Source organism: Caretta caretta, chromosome 8, assembly GCF_965140235.1.
Source record: "Caretta caretta isolate rCarCar2 chromosome 8, rCarCar1.hap1, whole genome shotgun sequence".
In the NCBI taxonomy this organism is placed as follows: Eukaryota; Metazoa; Chordata; order Testudines; family Cheloniidae; genus Caretta; species Caretta caretta.
Window position 1 is genome coordinate 18,857,106 of NC_134213.1, and position 25,444 is coordinate 18,882,549.

General features: G+C 41.6%; 1 protein-coding gene across 1 annotated transcript in view; it reads left to right on the top strand.

Annotated features, from left to right (window-relative positions):
• The first annotated feature begins 8,090 nt into the window (after positions 1–8,090).
• The window catches only part of LOC125641871 (uncharacterized), a 42,681-nt gene continuing 25,327 nt past the window's right edge, over positions 8,091–25,444 (top strand). Inside the window, exons 1-5 of the mRNA XM_075131949.1 lie at positions 8,091–8,286; positions 14,163–14,326; positions 17,074–17,186; positions 18,482–18,600; positions 23,015–23,233. Of these exons, the coding sequence (XP_074988050.1) occupies positions 8,091–8,286; positions 14,163–14,326; positions 17,074–17,186; positions 18,482–18,600; positions 23,015–23,233 (811 nt within the window). The remainder of the gene's footprint in view (positions 8,287–14,162; positions 14,327–17,073; positions 17,187–18,481; positions 18,601–23,014; positions 23,234–25,444) is intronic.

Sequence of the window (25,444 nt, forward strand, 5' to 3'; positions counted from 1 at the left end):
ACTTACTAAAAGTTCTAAGACTCCATTCCTGGTCTATCCCCGGCCAAGACAGAATATAGACAGACACACAGACCCTTTGTTTCTCTCCCTCCTCCCAGCTTTTGAAAGTATCTTGTCTCCTCATTGGTCATTTTGGTCAGGTGCCAGCGAGGTTACCTTTAGCTTCTTAACCCTTTACAGGTGAGAGGAGCTTTCCCCTGGCCAGGAGGGATTTCAAAGGGGTTTACCCTTCCCTTTATATTTATGACACCTATGAAGACAGCTGTCTTTGTGAGATTTCTGCTGTATCTGAATCAAACCCAGAAAATAACCTTTTTTACTTTTGTATCCAAACTAGAAAGAATCAAATCGTAGAATTTAGTTTAGAACTTGTGTTTCAGATCCCTCCACAGAGAAATAAGGAGTTCAGATCTGACCTACTAGTTTTCTTTCATTCATCCACATGCTATACATCCATATGCCTATTTTTCTCTCTGTCTTTCTGTATCACACTGTGGTTTGTGTTTATTCTGTTAACAAATAGTCCTAGAGCTTTTAGCATAAACTGTTAATTAAAACTTCCATAAAGCTTAGCAAAGTTAGGCTTAGAAAAATTAAAATATTAGCAAGCAAATTTTATATTTCTTGTGAAGTAAAAATATATCGGAAAGTCAGAATCTATTTTTGCACACTTATTTTTGCAGATGCTTAAACATATATACTTGTAATCTGCTCTGACTACTCAAATGGCAAGTTACAAGGTTGTAATCAAAACTACAAAAAATTGGAAAATGTGCAGAGAAGGGCAACTAAAATTATAAGACACATGAGACAGATTCCATATGAGGAGAAATTAAAATAACTGGGCCTGTTCATCTTAGAACAGAGATGACTAAGGTCCGGGGGAATATGAAAGAGGACTCTAAAATCATGAATGGTGTGGAGAAAGTGAATAAGGAAGTGTTATTTACCCCTTCATAGGACACAAGAACTAGGAGTCACCCAATGAAATTAATAGGCAGCAGGTTTAAAACAAATATAAGAAAGTACTTCTTCACACAACGCACAGGCCAAAAGTATAACTGAGTTCAAAAAAAGAATTAGATGTGTTCATGGAGGATAGGTCCATCAATGGGTATTAGCCAAGAAGGTCAGGGACGTAACCCCATGCTCTGGGTGTCCCTAAACCTCCAAATGCCAGAAGCTGGGACTGGATCACAGGGCGTGGATCACTCAAAATTGCACTGTTCTGTTCATTCCCTCTGAAGCCTCTGGCACTGGCCACTGTTAGAGACAGATTACTGGGCTAGATGGACAATTGATGTGACCCATCATGGCCATTCTTTATGTTTTTAAGTCCATCTCACGAAAGTATAAAATGTTCCAACTGCAGAGGGAAAAGTAAGTAATTCATTAAGAAGTGTTATTGTCTCCTTTAGACAAATTTTTTGTAACCTTTTGTACACTGAAAATCTGAAGTGTATTAAATGTAACTGTCCAAACAATTAACCACAAAGTAGACATTTAATACTAGTTAAACAAGAATAAGTTATGCCATAGCTGTCCTGTAAATATAAAATAAACAGGGGTGGGGGGGGGAAACAGAAGATCTATAAAAGACCTCAGCCCACATGTAACATACTGTCATGTCTTTAGTCTGGGCAGCCTGACTTAAATAAACCAAACTGGACTTGTTTCAGAGTAGCAGCCATGTTAGTCTGTATTTGCAAAAAGAAAAGGAGTACTTGTGGCACCTTAGAGACTAACCAATTTATTTGAACATAAGCTTTTGTGAGCTACAGCTCACTTCATCGGATGCATTCAGTGAAGTGAGCTGTAGCTCACGAAAGCTTATGCTCAAATAAATTGGTTAGTCTCTACGGTGCCACAAGTATTCCTTTTCTTTTTGCAAACTGGACTTGCCCACCTAATGTCTCAGTAATCAATTATCTAACAAGATCCCATTTATTACAATTCTATGCAAAGCATTAACATTAATGCATCATTAAGACTGAAAAATAGAGCATCCAAATATTAGGAAATGCAGAATGAAGAAGTAAAGTCTACCCTTAAATCTGCCCCACTGTGTTTAAGCCTTAAGCATGGTTTTTCTTTATATCATGATCAATAATTTATAAATTAATATAAAATAAATTGGATTTTTAAACACCTAAAATACTTATATACAGTATGGTATAATATAGCATATATAGTTTTCAGAACTTTCTTGATTTTAAGTATCAATGAGATCTACAGAACAAGCCAAGTTTGAACAAAAATGGTGGAGTAGTTCTAAAATTATGAACATGTAAAGTTAAATGGCCAGATTCTGAGATGATATCATATTTGAGATTATCCTAGTCAGAAAGAATCTTAATTTTGATATAACTCATAGCTGGCCAACATTCTGAGCTATATTAGTTCTGAAATTTGCCCACTTTTTAAAAAGTAGTTTGAAGCCTACAGAGGGTCTGTCCTAATATCACTGCATACATTTGAATGTTTCATGGGATGATGTTAATGTATCACACAGACAAAGGGACAATGTCATGGACAATGTCATGGCTCAACATTTATGCCCTTCTCTAGAAAATTATGTGTTTTTTATTTAATATTTTCCATTCATACTGAAGAAATTGACCAGTTCCTTCTAAAAGACTCAAAATTCCTGCTCCTTCGATGGGTGACGAAGCACTTCTAAAGGGCTTCTGAAAGTAGCATTTTTGTCTATTCAAACCCCTGCTTGCTCACAAGAATGGACTTAGGAGAGGAGATTGATAGTGTGACATGTTATGAATGTACAAAAAAACAGATTTTCTTGTTCACAACTTGCCCAGCTGGGGAGCTGGGATTCCTTCACCATCTGCAGCCCTTGTTTAGGAAACACTGGTGATTTTTTTTCCAGTATCAAGTCAGTTTTGTAAAAAAAAGAAAGTGAGGTTTTAGTTAAAATGTGGACCTGTCAAACCTTATCAACATCCCTGAAAAGTGATGCCATATGACATTCTAATTGTTATGGTAAAAATGAAAACAGGCTGGACTGGCATGCAGCTCACAGACCTCCTGCAAGCACAGCTGCTTTTATACACTCCTTAGGAATATATTTCCAATTTATATGTTAACAAACAAATGCAAGTAACTAACATGAAAATATTTTGATTATCCTTTTCCTTTTCAGTAGGTTTCCATTCGAAATTCATCCTCTGACTATTTGTGAGAGAGATCCCATGGTGCTTTTTTGCAGAAGTTAACTGTAATTTCTTGGCCAAATTTTAGCTCAGGTAATTACATTTTGATGTCCTAAATCCTGTGCACCCTCTTCAGTTTCAAAGGGATATCATGCCCAATTCTGCCCTGCATTACTTAGGTGCTATGCACATTGGCTTCAGCGAGAGGTATGCATTTATGCTGAGGGCAGAATTTGATCTGTGTTATGTCGTGCTCCGGTGTTGTAGTTAAGCTACCACATTTCATACCAGAGTTGGCTGCATTTCTGTGAGGGAATAGGTCATTCTTGTGTTTGGAAGAGCTTCTTACCCTGGTACAGCACTTTATATCCTCCAAAATTAATACATTTAATATTACTTGGCCAAACCCTGTCTTCTTTAGTCACTCCTTCATCAGCCATTACTCCCAGTGGGCAAAATTCATCCCTAAATGGATTAATTCACAACAGAATTTTTTGCCTTAGTAAAGATTGAATAAAAATTAGTAATAACTTCAGGATTTGACCCTAATTAAATATTTTAGCAAAGAAGATTATGGTTGTGTATACTGGAAGAGGGGGTGAGATGGAACAGAAAGTAGATGAGGTACTTGCCTCATTACTTCTCTGTTGTAATTACTGGAAGAAGGTCATTCAGGCCAGTGAAAATAATTGTCTAGACATATAAGGTGTTATTTATTTGAAGGCATCTGTTTTAGTTTAAACAGGGACTCAGTTTTTCTCTTGACTTATACTGAAGATTCAAGTTGTCTACAAATGTCACAAAAAAGTCTTTATCTCCTTGAAACATTCCAGTATGAAAAGGTTGTAAATGAAAATCCTCTTTTTAAACAACTGAAATGTATAATTTTTCCAGGTTGTAGTTTTTAAGAGATAAAGCTCTTCATCTTAAGTCTAGATTGTTGTAACAAATATTATAGAAAACATCCAACTAACACTTTAATTTGATGAAATTTGAATGAGAACCAATTTATGGTGACCTTCAAAATAAGCCAAAAGTGGAAGACACAGGATGATGAACCGCAATGTCAAAAGCCAATATTTTGCTCTTTTAAACAATGATCTATTTTGTTGGGAAAAAATTATTGCCAAGGTAACAGTTCCATCACATGGCTCAAATAGATTCAACATGTTTTGCAACCTCAATCCTCAAAATATCTTCAAGATGAATGTATGCAGATCACAACTTCTAAGAGGAAAGCTGTACACATCTTCAGAATTTTAACATTTTCAGTTTAATTAAATCTTGTATATTGGGGGATGCACTGGTAGAAAATCTTGGCAATTGGATTAAAAATAGTGACAGACTGCAATACCCCAATTAAAACTGAATAGTGCCATAAAAATGTTCATGCCACTGTAGAAAAACAAAATTTGGATTAGTTTTTGTTTCTTACATGATCTTAGATTTGATTTTTCCTTAACTTTCATCTCCATCGTTTTTCCCTAATTAAATGTTATCTCATTACAGTTGTTCTTCCCTCAATATATATGCAGATACAAAAAATCACATGTCCTATAAAGTAGTAAAGAAGCAACTTGGGTATCTAGCCCAAGCCGTTTTAAAGAATGAAACAGAGGCTGTTTTGTGCAAGAAAAGTGGGATACAGTTGCAGACGAAGGAGGCATCAGGGTGAGGTGAAAGCTAGAATAGAATACAATGAGCCAAAACACCCTCTTTACCTGCATGGACAAAGGGGATGAAAATCCAGTGATTCTAGGCATGAAAAACAGAGAGACATTGACAAATGGATTTTTATATAAAAAGTAAGCCTTATTATTTCTCTGAAATACTGTCCACATAGAAATGTGAAGTGACTTACAGAAGGGTTTGTGCCACCTTTATAGTACTGATTCCCTGACCCTGTAGCACTGTCTTCACTCAAAATTATGGTGTTTACCTATCTACCTTAATGCTGACTGGCTCAACATAAATGTAAACAGGGTTCATCACGGGAAAAAGGCCATAAGGAGCTCATAGCAGCCTGGATGTAGAATAGCATAGTAGCACAGGTTTCAGAGGAACAGCCGTGTTAGTCTGTATTCGCAAAAAGAAAAGGAGTACTTGTGGCACCTTAGAGACTAACCAATTTATTTGAGCATGAGCTTTCGTGAGCTACAGCTCACTTCATCAGATGTTTACCGTGGTTTCCACGGTAAACATCTGATGAAGTGAGCTGTAGCTCACGAAAGCTCATGCTCAAATAAATTGGTTAGTCTCTAAGGTGCCACAAGTACTCCTTTTCATAGTAGCACAGGTTGCTTTTCAACTTGGATCACACTTAATGTTCAGTATTGCTCCTTCTAGATGTACAATAGCTGAAGAGAAAATCTAACATAGGCAAATATATAGAGAAAGTTTGAAACAGTAGTCTAATGAGTTAAAGTGTTATCAAAATATTGAGCTCATGTTCATTCACAAATATTCAGGTTTTACAGAGTTCTTTATGTTTGTGAATGTTTATCAGGCTAACTAGATGCAGCGCTAATAAAATGCTAGTTAATTACTCTGAAATCTGTAATAAATTTCACAACACAGTTGTGAGATTAGATCAACATCTTATTAGGGAGCAACTTTTCTTGTAAGAACCAAAAAGGAATTTCTGCTTTCTCTTCAGAATCTCACAAATTCCTCCCTGCTGGGTGTCTCAGTTTATCCAATAGAGGATAGTACAAGGATGACAAGTTTTTGTGGTACGATAAGGACTTTTGTGCATGTATGCATTTCTTACAGCATTAGGCAGATTTCAGCACTGGCTTGGAGGATTTTCAGTTGATTGTTCTATACTGTACATGTGCCAGGGTTTTAGTCTTGAACAATCTTAATGCTTGCGCATCTCTTTGCCAACTAGCACGCAGGCACTAACGCAGATTTAACCAACTAGTGGAGCCCCATTTCTGGAGTTTGAACTTTTTTAGTTGTGCTACTATGTGTGCATAATTGTGTGCCTAATCTGAATGTTCAATTGTCATGATTGCAAGTGCGAACTAGGTAAGTGATAATGGAAATAGCCAGTTCTGGACATTTGTATATACAATGGTAATTAATCTCTGACTGCATAGGTACAGATACCATGGTTACTAGTATGAGTTTCCATAGGAAAGCCTCTTCCACTTGAATTAAAGGAGTAACTATCAATTTTGTTTTGTTTTCTTATTTTGTTTTGTTATTGTTTCATATTCTCTGTGTATATATAAAGTCTGCTGCAGTTTCCACGGTATGCATCTGATGAAGTGAGCTGTAGCTCACGAAAGCTCATGCTCAAATAAATTGGTTAGTCTCTAAGGTGCCACAAGTACTCCTTTTCTTTTTGCGAATACAGACTAACACGGCTGTCCCTCTGAAACCTATCAATTTTTGGTAAGCTGGAGACTCTTATTCCCACTGGGGCCAATGACTAAATGTAGACATGATCACATGAACTAGACCTGTGTATTGCACAGTTAACCTATTTGCATGTGCATTTGCAGTAACTGAGCATGCAGAGGCACACAATTACACATGTATTTTGTGAGGGTAAATGTTCACCAAAAATATTAGCCAATTTCATCCTTGGTGTGCTGCACATTATTGCTTCTCGGATTCAAAACAGGGGAAGATGTTTTACTAGATGAGCAAAGAGGATGCCCTTTTCTTGCCAAAAAAGAAGCAGTTAAATTTATCTCCGCTGGCAGTTGCTCTCTGCATATCTTAGAGTTGTCTTATCCTTCTTTCTCTTAAGGGTGTTGAAAGTGGTAGTGTAACTCTCATGATCAGTGATGAATCATGGTATGAAACTGAGTATGAAACTGAGTGACTAATTATCTGGATCCCTCAAATCACTTTACAAACATTTCTTAACTCTCATAACTAGAGCTGGTCAGAATTTTTTTCCAAGGACAATTTCAACTTTTGGGTGAAAAATTAAAACCTGAAAATGTTCAACTGAAAACCTTCCACTGAAAACTGAAAAATTTTGATTTGGAAATGACAGCACGTTGCTCAAGCAAGTTGTAGGTTGTGTGTCGCATGTCCCCATTCTCCTCAACAGGCTGGATTCCCAGGCTGGACTACATTTACAGATGTAGTATGACCAGGGATCCCGGTCCATCAAGGAGAATGATGACCTGAGGCAGCTAAACTACAGCTCCCAAAAGGCAGTGGCGACATGGCCAAATGGAATATTTTTCATTTTAATGTATGTGTTTTTTTTCCATTAATTGTCAACATTTCCTGTGGAAAACAGTTTTTGCAAAATCTTTTTGTCACAAACTCAATTTTCTGTCACAAACCAGTTTCAATGGAAGATTTTTCCAACAGCTCTATTTACAATGCCCATTGTGCAGATGTCTTTCTCTGGACTTGGAGAATGCCTAGCACACTTTGAGTGCTTTGTCTATCTAAATAAGGCACCGGAGGGAAGGGAACATCTAAACAGATTAACACTATGCCTTCCATTACAAACAGTGCCTGAATTCCTTTAGAAAGTAAAGAACTACAGGGCAAGGGACTTTGCTATTTATTAATCCTTTCTTTGACTGTACAGGGCCAGAGCTATATAAAGAAATCTATCTAGCTATGTATGGTCGGAGAGGGGCTGCCTCTTAGCAGTTTGCTTACACTGTACCACACAGACCAGTATTCAGGTTAACAGATTTATAGGGCTCTGTGCAAATTTTGCTGCAGGCGCCAATACGGCGCGTGGGCGCGCACCTTACAATGTGGCACGTGCATACGCCACTTTGCCACGTGGCCCCAAGGCTGATTACCCCGGCCATGCACTCTGAGGAAACCGTACGAGGGGCGCGGGGGGGGTAAGAGGTGCGCTCCTAACTCAAGATGGCTGCCTGGGGAGAATAGGCGCGCTGACGGAACGGAAAAAAACTAAAGGCGTGAATAGCGCGCATGCGCAGCTATCTCTTCTCCGGTCTTAGGAGCCGCCCCGAGCATTCACGCAGACTCAGTCTCCGAGTTGTCTGGAGGTGCGACGTTGGACGCTGGGGCTCGCGCGTGGGCGCGTGCGGCATGGCTGGAGGGCTGGTGCGCATGCTGCTCCTCCTCTCACAGCTCCAGGTCCAGCTGAGTGTGCCATGGGCTGCAGGTAAAGAGTGAAGGGCAGCGAGCGCAATATAAGTACTTAAAATTTTAAAATAACTGATGCTGGCAGTAGATGGGAGTCGTGATAAATCACAATACATGCACCAATAAAACTAATAAATGGCAGTCAGGAATGACTGCCATAAGTAACAAGCAAAGTAGTAATAAATCTTCCAAGTAACAATGCTTCATAATCGATAACTATCATAATATCATCAGTGGTGCAATTTAATTGATAATTTAATAAAAGCATTATGATTAAGAGTGTATACAATAAATAAGCATATTTTAATACAATCGGTATCATAATATAATAAATAGTACTACTAAAATAATGGAACAAACATCATCAAGCCAAGAATACCCACCCCATAGTAAACAGCTATAATGTTAAGCAAGCTATAAATATCCAAGAGAGTTTATATTTGTCTAGGGGAGAGGAAGAGAAACATTTGATATGATAGAAGATTTGAAGGGGGAGAAGAGGAAGTGTTTAAAAACTCACTTTATAAAATGCACGAAAAAATTGTGATGATTTTAGCCAACAAAAAAATTAATTCGTAACAGTTGTAAAGACAGAGTCTGTATCTGTCTCAGAGAATCTGTATCTATTTTGCAAATTATGTTCAAAGATATTAAGATTGTGAACCTATAAGCTGCTCCAGGACCTAAATGATTTTTTCAGGGGTGACAGAGGAATCATCTTCCCATCACTAAGCCATAGCCTCTCTAATTATGAACATTCATTCCTCACACAAGGAATGTACCCAACCCACCACCTCTTATGTATTTATTTGCCTTATTTTTATAATACCTCACCCCATTTACTTTTATGTGCACCTTCAGAACCTTTATTTGACTTCCCCTCCACCTAGGAATTGTACAAATAAAATATTGGGGTGAGTTGCCAGCTGTATTTTTGCACAAGGAACTTAAAAAGTAAACAAAATTTGGCTTTCTTCATTATTGAAAAATGGACTACCTTTCTATGTGTCTGAACTATACCTACTGTAAAGGGGCCTTGATCCTTATTTGGACCTCTGAGGACTACTGCAGTATAAGTATTTAATAATAGTATGTATGGTAAGTTCTTGAATTGAGGACCAAATTTCTAGTTTAGTTCTTATGTCATTGTGGTAATGAGAACTTTAAACTATTAGTGGCTCTGATTTTTGGATGGAGACTGTTGACTGTATTGCCTAACTTAACTGAACGCAACTGAAGAGTGTTGGTTATAGGTACTGTTACTCCTGCGGATTGTAATTCTGAGTCTCTGTTCTCTTAAAACAAAACTGTACTCCCAGTCTGCATACCGTGATAGTCTGGCTAGTGTGTACATTGTATGTTCTCCCAGATATATGTGTATTTCAAAATTATAAATAAAACAAACACCATCATCTACACCATGCAGGTAGATTTCTCCTCTGATACCATCATAACAGAACTCGATGCCAAAATGGAACCAGTTCCATTTAAATCACATTGAAAAAGGGTTGCAGCATGAAACCCTGTACATGTTTTCTGAGAAAAGAATTTTCCTATTGATTTTCCTGTTTTACATTAATAGTTCTGCTTACAAGGAGCATTCAAAATATTTAAGATGAATTCAGACATTTGCACATAATATTTTTGTAGTTCATATAGCAGTAATTTGGCTTTAAACTAATTTGTTGCCATGAAATTTGGAGGAATGGATCAAGGTCTGTTATAAAACAGATTTAAACCAACACTATTTTGCAAGTAGGGATTTTGATGAAGACTTAGGGGACTGTTTTCTCCAAAGGAGTCATTAATGAAAATGTTATGCATGTGTATTTGAGGGACAATAGCTCCCTAATTTCCACTAATAGTAACTAAGCCCTTCTGTTATACCCTTCCTATGACATTTACTAGGGGCCCAATCCTATGAAGGTGCTGAGTGTCCTCAATTACCTTTGACTTCAGGGAGAGATGAGCATTCAACAATCGCATTATCAAGTTTTATTAATGAATTAAACCCCCTTTGAGGTAGGGAAGTATTATCATCCCCAAGCATCAATTAAAGCATCACAGACCAGACATAACATCCAAGATACTATTTGTATTTCAGTAGCTCCTACAGTCTCCTAGCTGATATTAGGGGTCCATTATTCTAAGTACTGTACAAACATATTGTAAGACACAGTCCTGGCCTCTAACAGTTTACAGTCTAAATAGACAAAGGAAGTATTAAACCCATTTTACAGATGGGGAATTGAAACAGAGACTAAATGAGTTTATACAAGGTTACAAACAACATTTATGGAGGAATAGAGAATGGCTCTGTTGAGTCCTAGGCTAGTGCCTTAACCACAGGACCATCCTTCCCCTTGACTTTAAGGGACAGGTGCTTTAAAAATCTTGCTTTATCGACTGTAGTGTAGGACTTCCATCAAGCTAAGTGCAGACAGCTTTTATGTTGGAGCAATATACAATCAGATCCGGTCCATTTCTTTCCTTATGCAGCACTGAGTTAGCCACAGGAATGATGTTTTAAGTGTGATTTTACAATTAAAACTAGAAAAATACCATATGTCAGTTGAGAACAAAACCAAACCCGAGCTGTTTCTCCTAATCTATTCCAATGACATATTTACTAGCAGAAAAAGAGCAGTGATTTTGTCTGCTAACCATTCAGTTGAACTAACGTTATGAGATCAGACTGGCAGTAAAACTAGTAGCTTTACTGCCCATGTATGTAGGTGCACCTACAAAGAGATCCTAGGTGGAGTCTGTTGTGGGCAAATGTCTCTGGGGAGTGCCTCTAGGACAACTGCCTCTGAAAGAATACAGCACATGTTTTCTCCTCCATGAGGCCAGCCTTCCTTTCTGTCCCCTTTGATGAAACTAGGATTTTCAAACGAACTAGGAGAGCAAGGTAGGGGATTAGAGTGTCTAAATCTATAAGTCTCCAGACCTAGCATTTAGCATGAGGGGGATTATGCCCCGATTTTTGTAGTTGCCATGAGGGTGATGAAGGCCCCGTGCACTCCCGTCCCCACTTGTTCATGGCCCAGGCCCTTATTTAGGTCTGCTTGGCTTGGAGATTTGTAATAGGATATAAAGCAGGGGTTCTCAAACTGGGGGTCAGGACCCCTCAAGGGATCACAAGGCTATTTAACCGGGGGGGGGGGGTGAGAGTCACGAGGTGTCAGCCTCCATCCCAAACCCTGCTTTGCCTCTAGCATTTATAATGGTGTTAAATATATAAAAATGTGTTTTTAAGTTATAAGGGGGGATCGCATTCAGAGGCTTGCTATGTGAAAGGGGTCACTAGTAAAAAAGTTTGAGAACCACTGATCTAGAGCTCTTCACAGTTAGTAGCCATCCCAGCTTGGTAGGGGCTACCTGTTTTCCATTTGATGATTGGTACAGTGCCTATGGAAAAAGAACTGGTGGTTTCAATCAAGTCCCTGTTGGACATCTCTGATAATGACTTTTAGTTATGACTAAAGATGGCTGGAGAATGTTTCTTAACAACTTTCAACATTTCAACATGTATTTTCATTCTGCATTAGACTGAAAACAAAATCTTTACAATGTTTTCACAAAATGGACTTGGGTTAAAACGCCTATCTTGGAATTGAAAAAGATCAGGTTGGTTTTTTTCGTGTGTGTGTGTGGAGAACACCCTGAACCTCAGAAAGAAACCTTCCCATTGAAAACTTAGTTGAAATTGATACCTTTCAACATTTGTTTTGACCTCTATGAAACAGTTTGACAAAAAATGTTCTGATCAGCTCTAGTGGCTCTTAGAGCCACAACCACATTCTGAACTTAGCACTTTAGGAGCAATCCGATCTGACCATAATTACATTTTAATAGGCTTGTTTTCCAAAGAGGGACTTTCTAAACAATCAAAAAGTGGGTACATCTCAAATTGTCATATCCCCTATGATTTGCTGAATCCTCACGATCAGGCTTTTTAAGAAATTTCAGGTCAAAGCAAAAATGCACTTACAATCTTTTGAAAACAAATTACTTCAATTTAATCATTTGAATTTTATGTTAAATAATAAGTTTGGGTTTTTTTTTAATCACTGAGGCTGGATATCTTTTAGGAAACAAAGGCTCAAGTTTCTCATTGTGTATGTATTTGGAGTTCAGCAAAATGCTGATACCCAACCAATACTCATGAAAGGCATCCTGTTCACAAATGGCACCCTGAAATCTTACGTTTGTCTACAGAAGGGGCACACACTGGGCAATGGGAGTGCAAACTCACCTGCATACTACTCCTCCATGTGCCCACAGAGGTCCGAGTATCACTGAACTAGACTCTTACCCCTTGGAGTAGTCCTGAAAGTCAGAGTATAGGCATAGTGGAGATGTGACGTGAGGAAGAGAGAGGATGAAGAAGGAGTCTTCTTCAAGGATGTTTGTCCATATTTCACCACAGCTGAATTCACTAATCAGGAAAAAAAAATGGCAACAGTAAAATGACTCATATTTGCAAATAAGATTGCTAGTTTAATACTATCAGTTCTCAGATTTACAGTACAGGGTGAACAGTCAAAGAGACAAAATTGATCATTCAGATTGCCTAGAAGCTGTTTGCAGGAGGGAAAAGACTCATGTTTTACTGAGACATCTGCCTGAAGGATAGGAAGAACTATATTTTTTCTGTTTATTACAAGGTAGTCTAAATCAGCATCTGTTAAATTAATTTTGTATGGTTTTTCAGGGACATTGTGAAGTATAAATTATAAAATTTGGAAAGGTAGATTTGAGAAGTTACTTCTGTGTGTACAAGTTGTTCCATATTTGCAACTAAGACAAAATTTAAAAATGTAAAGAGTATTTTTAGTTCTCCAGCCTTATCAAACCAATGAACAAATGCCATGGTTGCATGATCATGACAGAGGTTTCTTTTAGTGAGTGTTTTTCCCTTGTTCAACAAAAGAATAAGAAAATCTTGTAGTAATTATAGGGACACTGTCAGAGTTAGGTTTTAAACACAGCTTGATAATTGTCATATTTGATAACATTTGCTCTAAGGATTCAGCCCACGGTGCTTTATTTATTTTCTACATTCTAACTTGCTGTGTGCTATGTAAGTGGAATGTACAACATGTATGAGTGTGTGTATTCATACATGCTCTTTGATTTGTCAAGTGCTCAGTAAGTCTGCGGCGTCATTAAGTTTTGTGTTTAAATTGAGCCCCTCAGCAATTATTGGTTTCAACAAGAACGCTACGAGCTTTCAGACAGGAAAAATGCCAGTGACAGGCTATTAATTTTAAGGGAAAAAACCTTCAGAATTTCCCTTTAAAATGAGGACATAGAAATGTTCATGCGTTCCTGCCATTGGTGGCACATCAGAGAGGTATGGTGCCTGCTGTGGGTTTGGAATAAGCATTTTAAATAGTGGAAAATAAAACTGCAGCCAAAATTAGTAGTTGAGCTATAAATATAAAAACGAGTGGGATGGAGGAAGTCTAGATCATTTAGGGGTGTTTGTACATGGTTTGGTGGCATTTGGTTTTAACAGTGGTATTGCAAGTCACAGTGTTCGTACATTTATAAATCATTAAACTGTCAGACTTTTAGGAAGCTGTAGGTTACAAAGCCTCATTAACAGGCCTTAAATCTGCAGTGGTCCCAGATATATAGTACAGAAGAGGCACTTTACAACTAATTAGGAAAAACCCATGAGCAGTTTGGATATTAATAATTTACCAAGAACTAAACTGCATCTTTGTGTTTTCCCTAAATATAGCTTTTTTTTCCAAAAAACTTCTGATAGGAAGTATAGCAGAAAAATCTTTGTTCAGCTGAACATTGTGTCTGAAATAAACACATTTCTGTCTAGATAAGTTTTGCATATAGCAAGATAACGGTTTGTTTTTTAATTCCCTAAAGTCAAGCTGAGATTGAATTGTCCTCAAGCACCCTGCTGGCACTATTGGCAGGGGAATTGTTATTGCATGGAGAGGAGTCGCACAGGGACTTGGATTGAAGCACTGAGATACTGCAAACGATATCGAGATACAGAACTATTAAAAATCACTAATGCATCAGAAAAGGTAAAGCTTGTGCCTTGTGTAGCATTTAAAAGCGTGACTGCAAAGACCACTCATGCTACTTTTATTTCTAGTCTTCTACCCTGTTGATTAATTTTATCTTTTTCCCCCCAACCTCAGAGTTACATTTGCATGTGTTGCCAGGTGCTCTTACAAGCTATATACAAGCTTTTCTTTACACATTTCTGCCAGTTACAGCCCCTGCTGTTCCAGTTTTGTGCTTTTCCTAACTATACTGTGACACGTTCTGAACTGTGGCATGAGAGAACTACTGTAGCTTTGGTCAGCTGTTGTTTTCCCATGTAAACTCTGTTGGGAGCTGAGTTCAGACCTTTGGGGTGTGTCTGCACGACAGCTGGGAGACAGACGTGCTAGCTCTGCTCAAGCTAGCGTGCCAAAAGTCGTAGTGCAGCCACAGGCAGCCTGAACTTCCGACATTTCCTAACTTTTGAGTGCTTGGACTTGGCCACCATAATTTGTTTAGTTTTTTAAATATTATAACAATAAACAATATTCAGTATTTCACAAGGTTTTTATGCCTATAAACACTATACAAGACAAACTTGATGCAAATTTTCATATTACTTACTGCATTTTCAAAATAATCATAGTCCCTTAGCAGCTTTGACACCTTCTCTGCAAAGATCTCAAAGCATTTTACAACCATTAATGAAGACTCCCAAATGAGGTACAGAGAGATCCATGCCAAAGAGTGTAATTGCATGAACCTAAAATTAGGCATCTGAATAAACGGCCTGATTTTTCAAAAGTGCTGAACACCCACTGTACACAGGAAGATAAGTCACTGATCTAGGTGCCTAAATACGGAGTTAAGTACCTAACTGTGGGTGGTGGTGTTGAAACTTTTGGCAGACTGTCGCATGGCAGAGAGTCTGAGATCTTCAGGAATAAAATACAGAACTCCTGGCTTCCATATATGATCTCTAACTTCTAGGCAATGCTCCTTCCCTTCAAAGTTGTACGCAGGAGAATGGTCTTCAGAAGGGCACCTAGGCCCTTATAAAAAATTGAATCAACGTGTGCTTATTAATTGCATTCAGACAACAGGTCAGTTAACACTACGGTTGTGTGTAAGGTTGATGGGCATTTTGCTGAGGGCCAGCGAATAATACAAATGCTGTTTAAAGAAGCACTAGAAAATCATTGCTACCAACAGCCCCTCTCAATCTACTGCACCATCTTCAGCACAACCATAGTTCATCACGTGAAACATTACCACTGAAACCTAGTCATGCTTGGCTAGCACAAGTTGGTGAGGGCATGACACTTATCACTGTCTCCCTCCACCCACCTCCATAATGATTGAACCTGCCTAGGAATTTGTGACACCAGGAGCGTTGCTCTCAGAAGTCCTTTGTCAGGCCTGCTGACTCACTCTAAATTTGTGTCTGACTTTGAGTCACAGAGCTAGAATACACAGGGGAGGAGAATTAAATTCAAAGGAATGCCATGTTTGCTGCAGAAGAGAGAAAAAATTAAATATCGCCAAGGAGCTGAGGGAATATTTCCTCTAAAATCAGATAAGGGAAGTTTCTGATAACACCACAGAGTCTCTAAAGCAAGCACTGTGGTTGCTTCAATGAAATGAGTCCCACAAGTATACTGTATAATCTTGCAGTATCTCCCATGATCTTCATACTTTCAGATTGCATTGTTTATCAAATCTTGTCATGACCAAATCTGACAACGATTCTCTTTCACTTACACTGCTTCAAAAATAGTGCAACTCCATTGACCTAATTTGAGTTAAGTGCAGATTCTCACAGGTGAAAGTGACAGAGAAGAATCAGGTTCCTTTGCATACTGTATAACCTGATTCCTAGACATAAGCAATATGAGTGAGAAAAGAATGTCACACAACGTGATTTAAAAAAAAAAAAGGCAAAATAAATGAGCCATTGTTTTCCCTCATGCAGGCGTGTTAATTAGTGATTTAAAAGACACTGACAAGTTCTTCATGCCCTAGTATAGATTCAACTGCAAGTACCTTTCTAGGGAATGATGTAGAGTTTGTAAGCTCTCCAGTAACTCTTGGACATGCTTCTTTTAAAACACGGATCCTTACAAGGACAAGAAATTAATAAAACAAGGAGTATGTTGTCTTGTGAACTTGATACAAAAGGAAGCCTGTTTATGCAGTCTCTCTTGCGCACTCTTTTGTTGTCCAGGTACGTATCTCTGCCTCTTCATGCAAATTAAATGCCTTTTTTATTTGGATGTTCAAGAACTCTTTAAAAATCTGATATGGCTAGGTATAGATTGCACACAGCTATTGAATAGTTTGCTGGTTTATGATGTTTACTATCAGCTGCACTGTTTTCAGTTCTGGTGTTAAGTGAGTCTAATGCATATTGTATGTCGGTGGGCCAGAGTCTGCTCTGTGCTACTGAGCAACCCTGTTGACGTTAATTGGGTTGTCCGGTGTATAACTAGGAGTGGAATTTGGCCAAATCTGTGTGTAAGTCTGTGCTATCTAGTGGCTAAAGGTATTTAGAGTCAGAACTTCGTGTTTTTCTTTACAACTCAACCACTGATGCATTGTGTGACCTCAAGCAAGTCACTTAAATTCTTTGTGCCTCAGTTTCCACATCTGTAAAATAGGGATAATACCTTTTTCTCAGGGTGGATATGAGAATTAGCGTTTGAAATGCCTGAATGAAAAGCTGTTATACAAGTGCTAATTATTACTATACACAAATGTGTTTATAAAGAATTGATCATTTCCACAGAAATGGATTTTAGGATTGCCTCTGAACGATTTCTGGATTGGATTAAATAATTTGGAAAATGAGACTAATTTTGCCTGGTCAGAAGGGACACTGGCAGACATAACAGCACCCTGGTAAGAAGCTGATTTGAGCAGTATTCATATTATCGTATAAGCTCATTTGAGTGTGTAACATCATGACTGTCGAGACAGTGATATTAGTATTTATTACCAAAGTGCCATTACAGCTCATCTTATAAATTGGAAACACCGCTATGTTTGCTAGATGGTTTTTGTAACATGTTGAGTGCACTCATTTTTTAAAATTGTTTTTCATAATATTCAAATTTAGAAGATTTAAAAATATCACAGGCAGAAAATAAAAATCAGATAACTCCAGTGAGGTAAAGTGCAAAAAAAAAATTCATTTGGATATGTCTTATAATTCTGTTCACGATGGAAAATATGGACTTGCATCCGTTAGTCCAAATGCATAGACTAAAGTTGTTTTGCATAGTTTCTGGGAATAGGAATGCAAGGAGTCTAATTTAATAGAAAAAGAGGAATATAAAGAAATGGGTTCAGATCATCAATCCCATTCCAGTTTCTTTATACCAGGTGAACAGGCTAAAGTAGTGTTAAAAAAAAGTCTATCATCCCTGGATCTGGCCAGGGGGTGATTCGTCTAGTACAGGAAAATAGCCATTAGAGCCATTAGAAAATAGCCATTGACAAAATAGCCATTAGACTGCTTTTGAAGGACCCCTTCACAAGCCCTAGTGTAGGGGATGTGGTGGAGGCGAGAGGGGTGAGACAAGCAGGAGGCTGCTGTTTCTTAAGTAGGATCCTATGGCTGTCAGATTATGCTGGGGGGAGGGGGTGTGTGCTTCATCCTCTGGACCAGCCCAGGGTTGGGAGGGTGCAAAGGTGAGTTAAGAACACCGTAGACCCTATCTGCCTGGTCTGGCACTCTTCAGAAGCACAGCACAGATTTAAGTCATAAGATTCTACCTTACAGCAATATTGCAGTGGATCATATTTTATTTCTAAGGCACATTTCTGCAAAATTGGTCCCCATCTCTCTCCAGATACGAAGCAGGATACAATGAGATCTACTGTTTAAGGGGGAGAAGCTGATTTTAAGGCTCAAATGCTATACAGCAGAACACAAAATAGAGTGCCCAGATGTAAAGAATGGAACCAAAACCTACATCAAATAGAGCTGGTCAAAACTTGCCAAATATCAAAGTTTAAAAGGGAAATTTTGCTGAAATTTTTTTATAGTCCCTCAGCCTCCACCCCGCCTTTACCCACCAACTGTAGCGCAGATTTATTTAAAAAAAAACAAAGACAGTCATTGTAATGTAAATTTCTCTAGATGTTTTCTTTAACAATGACCTTTTTGTATTCTGTTAAAATTGAATGGAAAGGCTTTGGATGTCACGCCCAGCCCAGCCAAACACTGCATATTGTGTGAAGATTTCCAATGGCATCTTGATTGCTCTGGACTGTAGTGCCAAGGCCCATTGGATCTGCAAACAAAGTGCAGGTGAGAATTTACACTGCTTGTTTAATCCATTGGTGTCTAAATCAGGATTCCCTTTGCAGATGTACCCTTTGAGGCCTCAGTCCTGCAAACTCTTACTCATGGGAGAAGTCCTTGCTTTTACAGGTAGTCCCTTTGAAGTCAGTGGAACTGCTCTCATGAGCAAAGGTTTGTAAGAGTAGGTACTTAGTGCTCAGGGTTTGCATATGCTAGGAGGTTTTGCTGCTTTAACTAAGGCCTGATCTACACTAGAAAATTAGGTTGCTTTAACTATGTCAGTCAGGAGTGTGAAAAATCCACATTGTTAAACTGATCTAAATTTCTGTGTAGACAGCACTGGGTTGACAGAACATCAACCTAGCTCCCCCCTCTTGGGGAGGGGAATTACCTATGCTGGTGGGAGGATCCCGCCTGTTTGCATAGGTAGTGTCTACACTGAAGCGCTAGAATGGCACAGCTGCTGTTCTGCTGTAGTATTTGAAGTGTAGACAAGCCCTAAATCAGTATAGCGCCCTATACCCACATTAGTGAGGATGCAGTTGTACTCGTGTAGCATAGTCAAGCTCAGGATCTGAAGTAGGCACTGTCAGGCCAGGTCTACAGCTATCGACCTATATCAGTAAACTACATTGCTCTACTGTGGAAAAAAATCTGCACTCCTGAGCAAGGTAGTTATACCGACCTAACCCCCCCACCCCCCATGTAGACAGCACTATGTTGAGATGAGAGCTGATACCACCTTTTGGGGAGGTGGATTAACTATGCCGATGGGAGAAGCTCTCTCGCTGGCGTAATAGCGTCTTCACTAAAGCGCTACGGCGGCGGAGCTGCACCAATGCAACTGTAGCACTGTATGTGAAGATAAGCCCTCAGTAAAAGGCACCTTTCATATCAGTATAACTGCATCTGCACTTGGGCTTTTAGCTTTTAAGTGTAGACTGGTCCTTAGCCCTAGTCCATAGGCACCGACTCCATGGGTGCTCTGGGGCTGGAGCATCCATGGGGAAAAAAGGGTGGGTGCCGAACACCCACCAGCAGCCCTTCCCCCCCATCAGAACCTCCCCCTCTCCCCAAGGCCTCCTGCGAACAGCTGTTTTGCAGCATGAAAGAGGTTGGAGGGAGAGAGGAGGAGCAAGGACATGGTGTGCTCAGGGCGGAACTGGGTGGGAAGAGGTGGGCAGGAGAAGAGGTGGGTCCGAGGCCTTGGGGGAAGGAGTGGAGTGGGGGCAGGGCCTGGAGCAGAGCTGGGGGTTAAGCACTCCCCCACCTCCCGGCACCTTTGAAAGTCGGCACCTGTGCCCTAGTCCTCCTGTGATCAAGATTTTAAAAACAGACAAGTTTTTCAAATGGAATTAATTTGATATTCTTAATGTATTAAACAGGAAATACACATTGCTGTTGAGTCTAGGACTTGTCTGCACCAGAGAAGTGTAAATTTTAGTATGCACTAGCATGTCATGCACTTACTGGACCAAAGTTCTCTAGTGTACGTTAATGTAAGTCCCGTTTCAAACTGTACTATATTAGCACACTAGGGAATCTTCAGTGCACGCCAGCAGGATTCACAATTCTGTTGTGTCATCGCTTTATAAACTGCTGACATGACAGAGCATACAACAATAATATCTAGCTTTTACATAGTACCTTTTCATCAGTAGATCTCAGAGCATTTTATAAAGGAGGCCAGTGTGACCCACATTTTAGAGCAAACCTGACATTTTCACACAGCCACTTACAATATAGTCCAACTCAAATGATCCAACAGCATTCCCTGTTTCTACAGGGTCTCAAAAATGGAGAATTATTTCCATATTTGGAGGTTAAGAGAAGTTTGCTTTGTCTTAAATTATCTGGAAAATTAAATTGGACAACTTCACAATTGCCTTCTTTTAATCCTGCCAGTCAAATAGACAAGCTTTGTTACATGCCACCTCACTGTTCATTCCTGCACTACAATGCGCATTACTGTACGTTGTGTCATGTAAAACCAGGCCCTGGTAATGCTCAAATTGAAAAAAATTCACTCCTAGAGGACCAGTACCTGGCCTAATGTGCTACTTAAGTCCCTATTTTGAGGACTTAAGTGGTGCATGGGTCTTGCATTAGCACAGGGGTGAATTTCAACAAGTGGGGGAAACCTCAAGTAATGCTGTTTGTCAGGGTCTCACCACACTGGCACCTCCTGCTAGCAGGGGCAGCAGTTTTGTATAATTTTTGGTGGTGCCCAGAACGGGTCCAAGTTCCGCTCAGCCCCCCACCCCCATAAGCCTATATATGTTTTTAAAAATAATGTAAAAATGGACTGGAAACAGTAAGTGTTTAACAGTTTCCCTATATTGCACAATGGGGCGTGTGTGTGTATTTGGCGGGGGGGAAATGAGGGCTCTGGCTAGGGGTGCAGGCTCTAGGGTTGGGCTGGGAGGGGGCTCAGAGCTAGGGCAGAGGGTTGGGGCGGATGAGGGCTCTGGTTGGGGCGGATGAGGGACTCAGCTATGGCAGGGGGGTGAGGGCTGCGGGTGAAGGGTTCACAGTGCAGGAGGGGGCTCAGGGTGGAGCAGAGGGTTGGGGTGCAGGGGGGGTGAGAGCTCTGGCTCAGGGTGCAGGCTCTAGGGTGGGGCAGGGGTGGGGTTGACGAGTTTGGGGTGCAGGCAGGCTGCCCTGCGGCTGGAGCCAGAGAAGATAACGCCACAGTCCCCCCCTAGCCCTATCTCCACTGGCAACAGGAAGCTCCGGGGGAGGGGAGCCCCTCTCCTCCCTGGCAGCACACTCACCCGGCACCGTCACTGCACGTGCTCCTAGGGGCCAGGCCCCTCTCAGGTCCAGGAAGCCCCCTTACCTCCCCTGTGGTGGGTGCCAGGGGATGGGGCTGCCATCACATGTGGCCTCCTCCCCTGCTACCTCTCTCCATAGCCTCATGGGGCTGTCCCTTGCCCAGCATGGGGCAGGAGTGGTGGCTGCGTGGATCACACACTCGGACACTCACCCACCCGAGTCCTAGCAGCTGCTCAGGTGAGGTCCAGACTCAGTTTCCTGGAAGCCCCCTCGGTGTCGCCTCCTGGTGGGTGCCAGGGAAGGGGATGGCTGCAAATCATGTGTGCACCTCCTCCCCCAGCAGGTGCAGCAGCTGCCTCAGCCTGCCACCTGCGCTGCTTGTGATGTAGGCAGCAGCGGCCACGGGCAGTGGCGAGGGAGTGCAGCATGGAGCAGCAGGGCAGCCGCCCGCTTGAGGCAGGGATGCTCCAGGGCTCAGGGGAGGCGCGCGGGGGCTGGGGGACACTCCGGGGAGGCGCACGGGGGAGACACCTGGCTCCAAACATTGGTGGAGCCGGGCCCTGAATATTCCTGGAGCCTTGGCACCACGGGCCAATACAACTCACTGCCCCTGCCTGCTGGCTGTTTCGGGCATTAGTTCTGGTCAGCAGGTGTGCTCTCCGGTGGTGGTGGCTCTCCGGTCCTAGTCTCCACCTGAAGACCCACTGCCTCTCCTTCGTGGCACAGCCCTCTGGCCATCTCACAGTCCGGGTTCCCCCCTTCCAGGGGACTCCTTCTGCATCAGTCTAGCAGCTCCTCGCAGCGGCTTGGCAGTCCACAACCTGGCTGCTGCTTCAGCAGCGTGTCTGTGTTGGGCAGGGGGTGGCGGACCCAGACCTGCCCACTACTATGTGTCCCAGCCGAGGGACCCTGTAAACAACAGCTTTCTGCTGCCCCTCCTTTCTTTCTCCACCAGTCTGTCTCAATTCCCTCAGCTACTTCCCCACAGCCCCAGCCCCTTCGGCTCCTTCACCCGCTTCTCAGGGCCTCGGGCCTGCAAGCCCTCATAGCCCTGTTCAGAGTGTTAGTCCTACAGGCCTCTAGGACACCAGTCCCCTCCCTTAGGCTTCCTGCAGCAGACTCCTTGCTCTGGCCTGCAGCTTCCTTTTCTATGGGCCAGCTGGGCCCTGATTGGTTGGTCCTGCCACCACCCTAATTGGCTGCAGCCACAGCTCTAATTGGTGTTTCCTTGCTGCCTTCCAGACTGTGTTTTGACCCTGTCAGGGCCAGTGCGGGGCAGATGCCCAATCACACTGTTGCATAGGTTTGAGCTGGGGAGCTCAACAAAGGCAGTATGCATGGTAAACCTATAGAGAGCACAGCAGTATCGATCTGATCAGAACCTGGGTTCATTGCTGTCTGTCACTCTTCATCATGTTTCCTTGTTTAGATGGAACGGCAAGACACTTTTTATGTTAACTCAGGAGTAGTACACATGCCAGCTGCTGCTAGGGGGGAAAAATGAAGCAGGGGTTTTTCGCCGGAGCACATCTCTGAGCATTTTGGACCATTGGCTCCAGGGCAGGTGTGGGTATCTGCATACATTCCACTTCAGCTGGCGACCTGCATTTTATTGTTCTTCCCATCTTCTTTCCCCCCTTGCAAGATACTGAGCGGTATCAAGAACACAAAGGAAAGGTACTTCTCTCGCCACCAAGTCTTCCATCACAAGTACATGGAGATTTGAATTCTGCGAAAGAAGCTTGCCTGGAGCTTAGGAAGAAATGCACAGGAATTTCTACATGGAATAATGCATATGCCCTTGCCAGGGGGACCGTATTGTTGAAGAGTGAGGAGAGCAATTCCTATGCCTATGTAAAATCAGGTAAGTTGACTTATTAGAACAACCCATAGATCAAATCCACTGCATCACATGACCACTTACATGCTCTGAGTGAAATTCTGATTCATTGGTGTTAATTGAACAACTCCCATTGACTTTACTAGAGTCAGGCTTTCACTCTCTGTTCCTCCTGCATCATGTAGAAGGGCAGAGAGAAGCTGCTTCTGGTGCCACTGTGATCTCCGTATTGATTGTTAGGATAACAGCAGTGCCGTGGTTATAGCTGCTTCCCAATATCTTGTATTTTTCCCCTGAAAGTATGTCACATTCTCCAGTGTTGTATGATGATATAGCTGAAGACTTTGTGGGAATGACCATCCAAACTTTTGTGAGTTTCCTTTGGGCCAGTTCAGTGAGACCATTGGCCTGACAAGCTGCACACGTGTTACCAAAGTTTCTGTCAGGGGCAAGTATGATCTGCTCAGAATTGATTATGCACTGTGGAATTTAAAGTCATATTTTTAAAATAATTTGAATAAATTGTTGCCCCTTTTCGACCTGAGCAGCTAGTCACATTTCATGGCCCTGGGGATGTTCCATTTGGAAGTAGAAGTTGGTGGAGTCTGGTATTTTCTTTGATGCAATCTTGTTTATTTACCAAGAACTTACAAAGTGCTGCTGCTCTGAATGAAGGGGCAACCAAGAACAAGAGTAGCAGTTTCTAGCTTACAGCTCCAGTCCCAAAAGTTCGCTTTCAAGCTTTTTCCAGGGTCTCACTGTGCTCAGGGGCTAGCGCTTGGCTTTCTCTTGCTTTTGCCTCTGGCTCTCTCTCTCCCTTGTCACTTTCTGTGTGCTCTCTAACTCTTTTCCCCCCCTGAAATCCAACAAACCTGGTCACAATACGCAGTGGAACCTACCCGCTTGGTGCTTGTTTCTGGGCAGATTCTATTAGGCCTTGTTTTAGGTATGGCTCCTTAATTGTTTATACAGCTATCTTAAGCGAAGGGAGTGTTCACACATCTGTTTGAGTGAGGTTTTAACTAAGGGTATGTCTACACTACGGAATTAGGTCGAATTTATAGAAGTCGTTTTTTTAGAAATCGGTTTTATATATTCGAGTGTGTGTGTCCCCACAGAAAATGCTCTAAGTACATTAAGTGCATTAACTCGGCGGAGTGCTTCCACAGTACTGAGGCAAGCGTCGACTTCCGGAGTGTTGCACTGTGGGTAGGTATCCCACAGTTCCCGCAGTCTCCGCTGCCCAGTGGAATTCTGGGTTGAGATCCCAATGCCAGATGGGGCTAAAACATTGTCACGGATGGTTCTGGGTACATATCATCAGGCCCCCGTTCCCTCCCTCCCTCCGTGAAAGCAAGGGCAGACAATTGTTTCGCGCCTTTTTTTCCTGAGTTACCTGTGCAGACGCCATACCACGGCAAGCATGGAGCCTGCTCAGGTAACCGTCACCGTATGTCTCCTGGGTGCTGGCAGACGCGGTACTCCATTGCTACACAGTAACAGCAACCCATTACCTTCTGGCAGCAGACGGTGCAATACGACTGGTAGCCATCGTCGTCATGTCCGAGGTGCTCCTGGCCAGGAGTGCCTGGGCAGACATGGGCACAGAGACTAAATTTGGAGTGACTTGACCAGGTCATTCTCTTTAGTCCTGCAGTCAGTCCTATTGAACCGTCTTATGGTGAGCAGGCAGACGATACGGATTGCTAGCAGTCGTACTGTACCATCTTCTGCCAGGCAGGCAAGAGATGAGGATGGCTAGCAGTCGTATTGCACCATCCTCTGCCGGGCAGGCAAGAGATGAGGATGGCTAGCAGTCGTATTGCACCATCTTCTGCCGAGCAGCCATGAGATGTGGATGGCATGCAGTCCTTCTGCACCATCTGCTGCCAGCCAAAGATGTAAAAGATAGATGGAGTGGATCAAAACAAGAAATAGACCAGATTTGTTTTGTACTCATTTGCTTTCCCCCCCTCCCCTGTCTAGGGGACTCATCCCTCTAGGTCACACTGCAGTCACTCACAGAGAAGGTGCAGCGAGGTAAATCTAGCCATGTATCAATCAGAGGCCAGACTAACCTCCTTGTTCCAATAGGAACAATAACTTAGGTGCACCATTTCTTATTGGAACCCTCCGTGAAGTCTTGCCTGAAATACTCCTTGATGTAAAGCCACCCCCTTTGTTGATTTTAACTCCCTAAAGCCAACCCTGTAAGCCATGTCGTCAGTCGCCCCT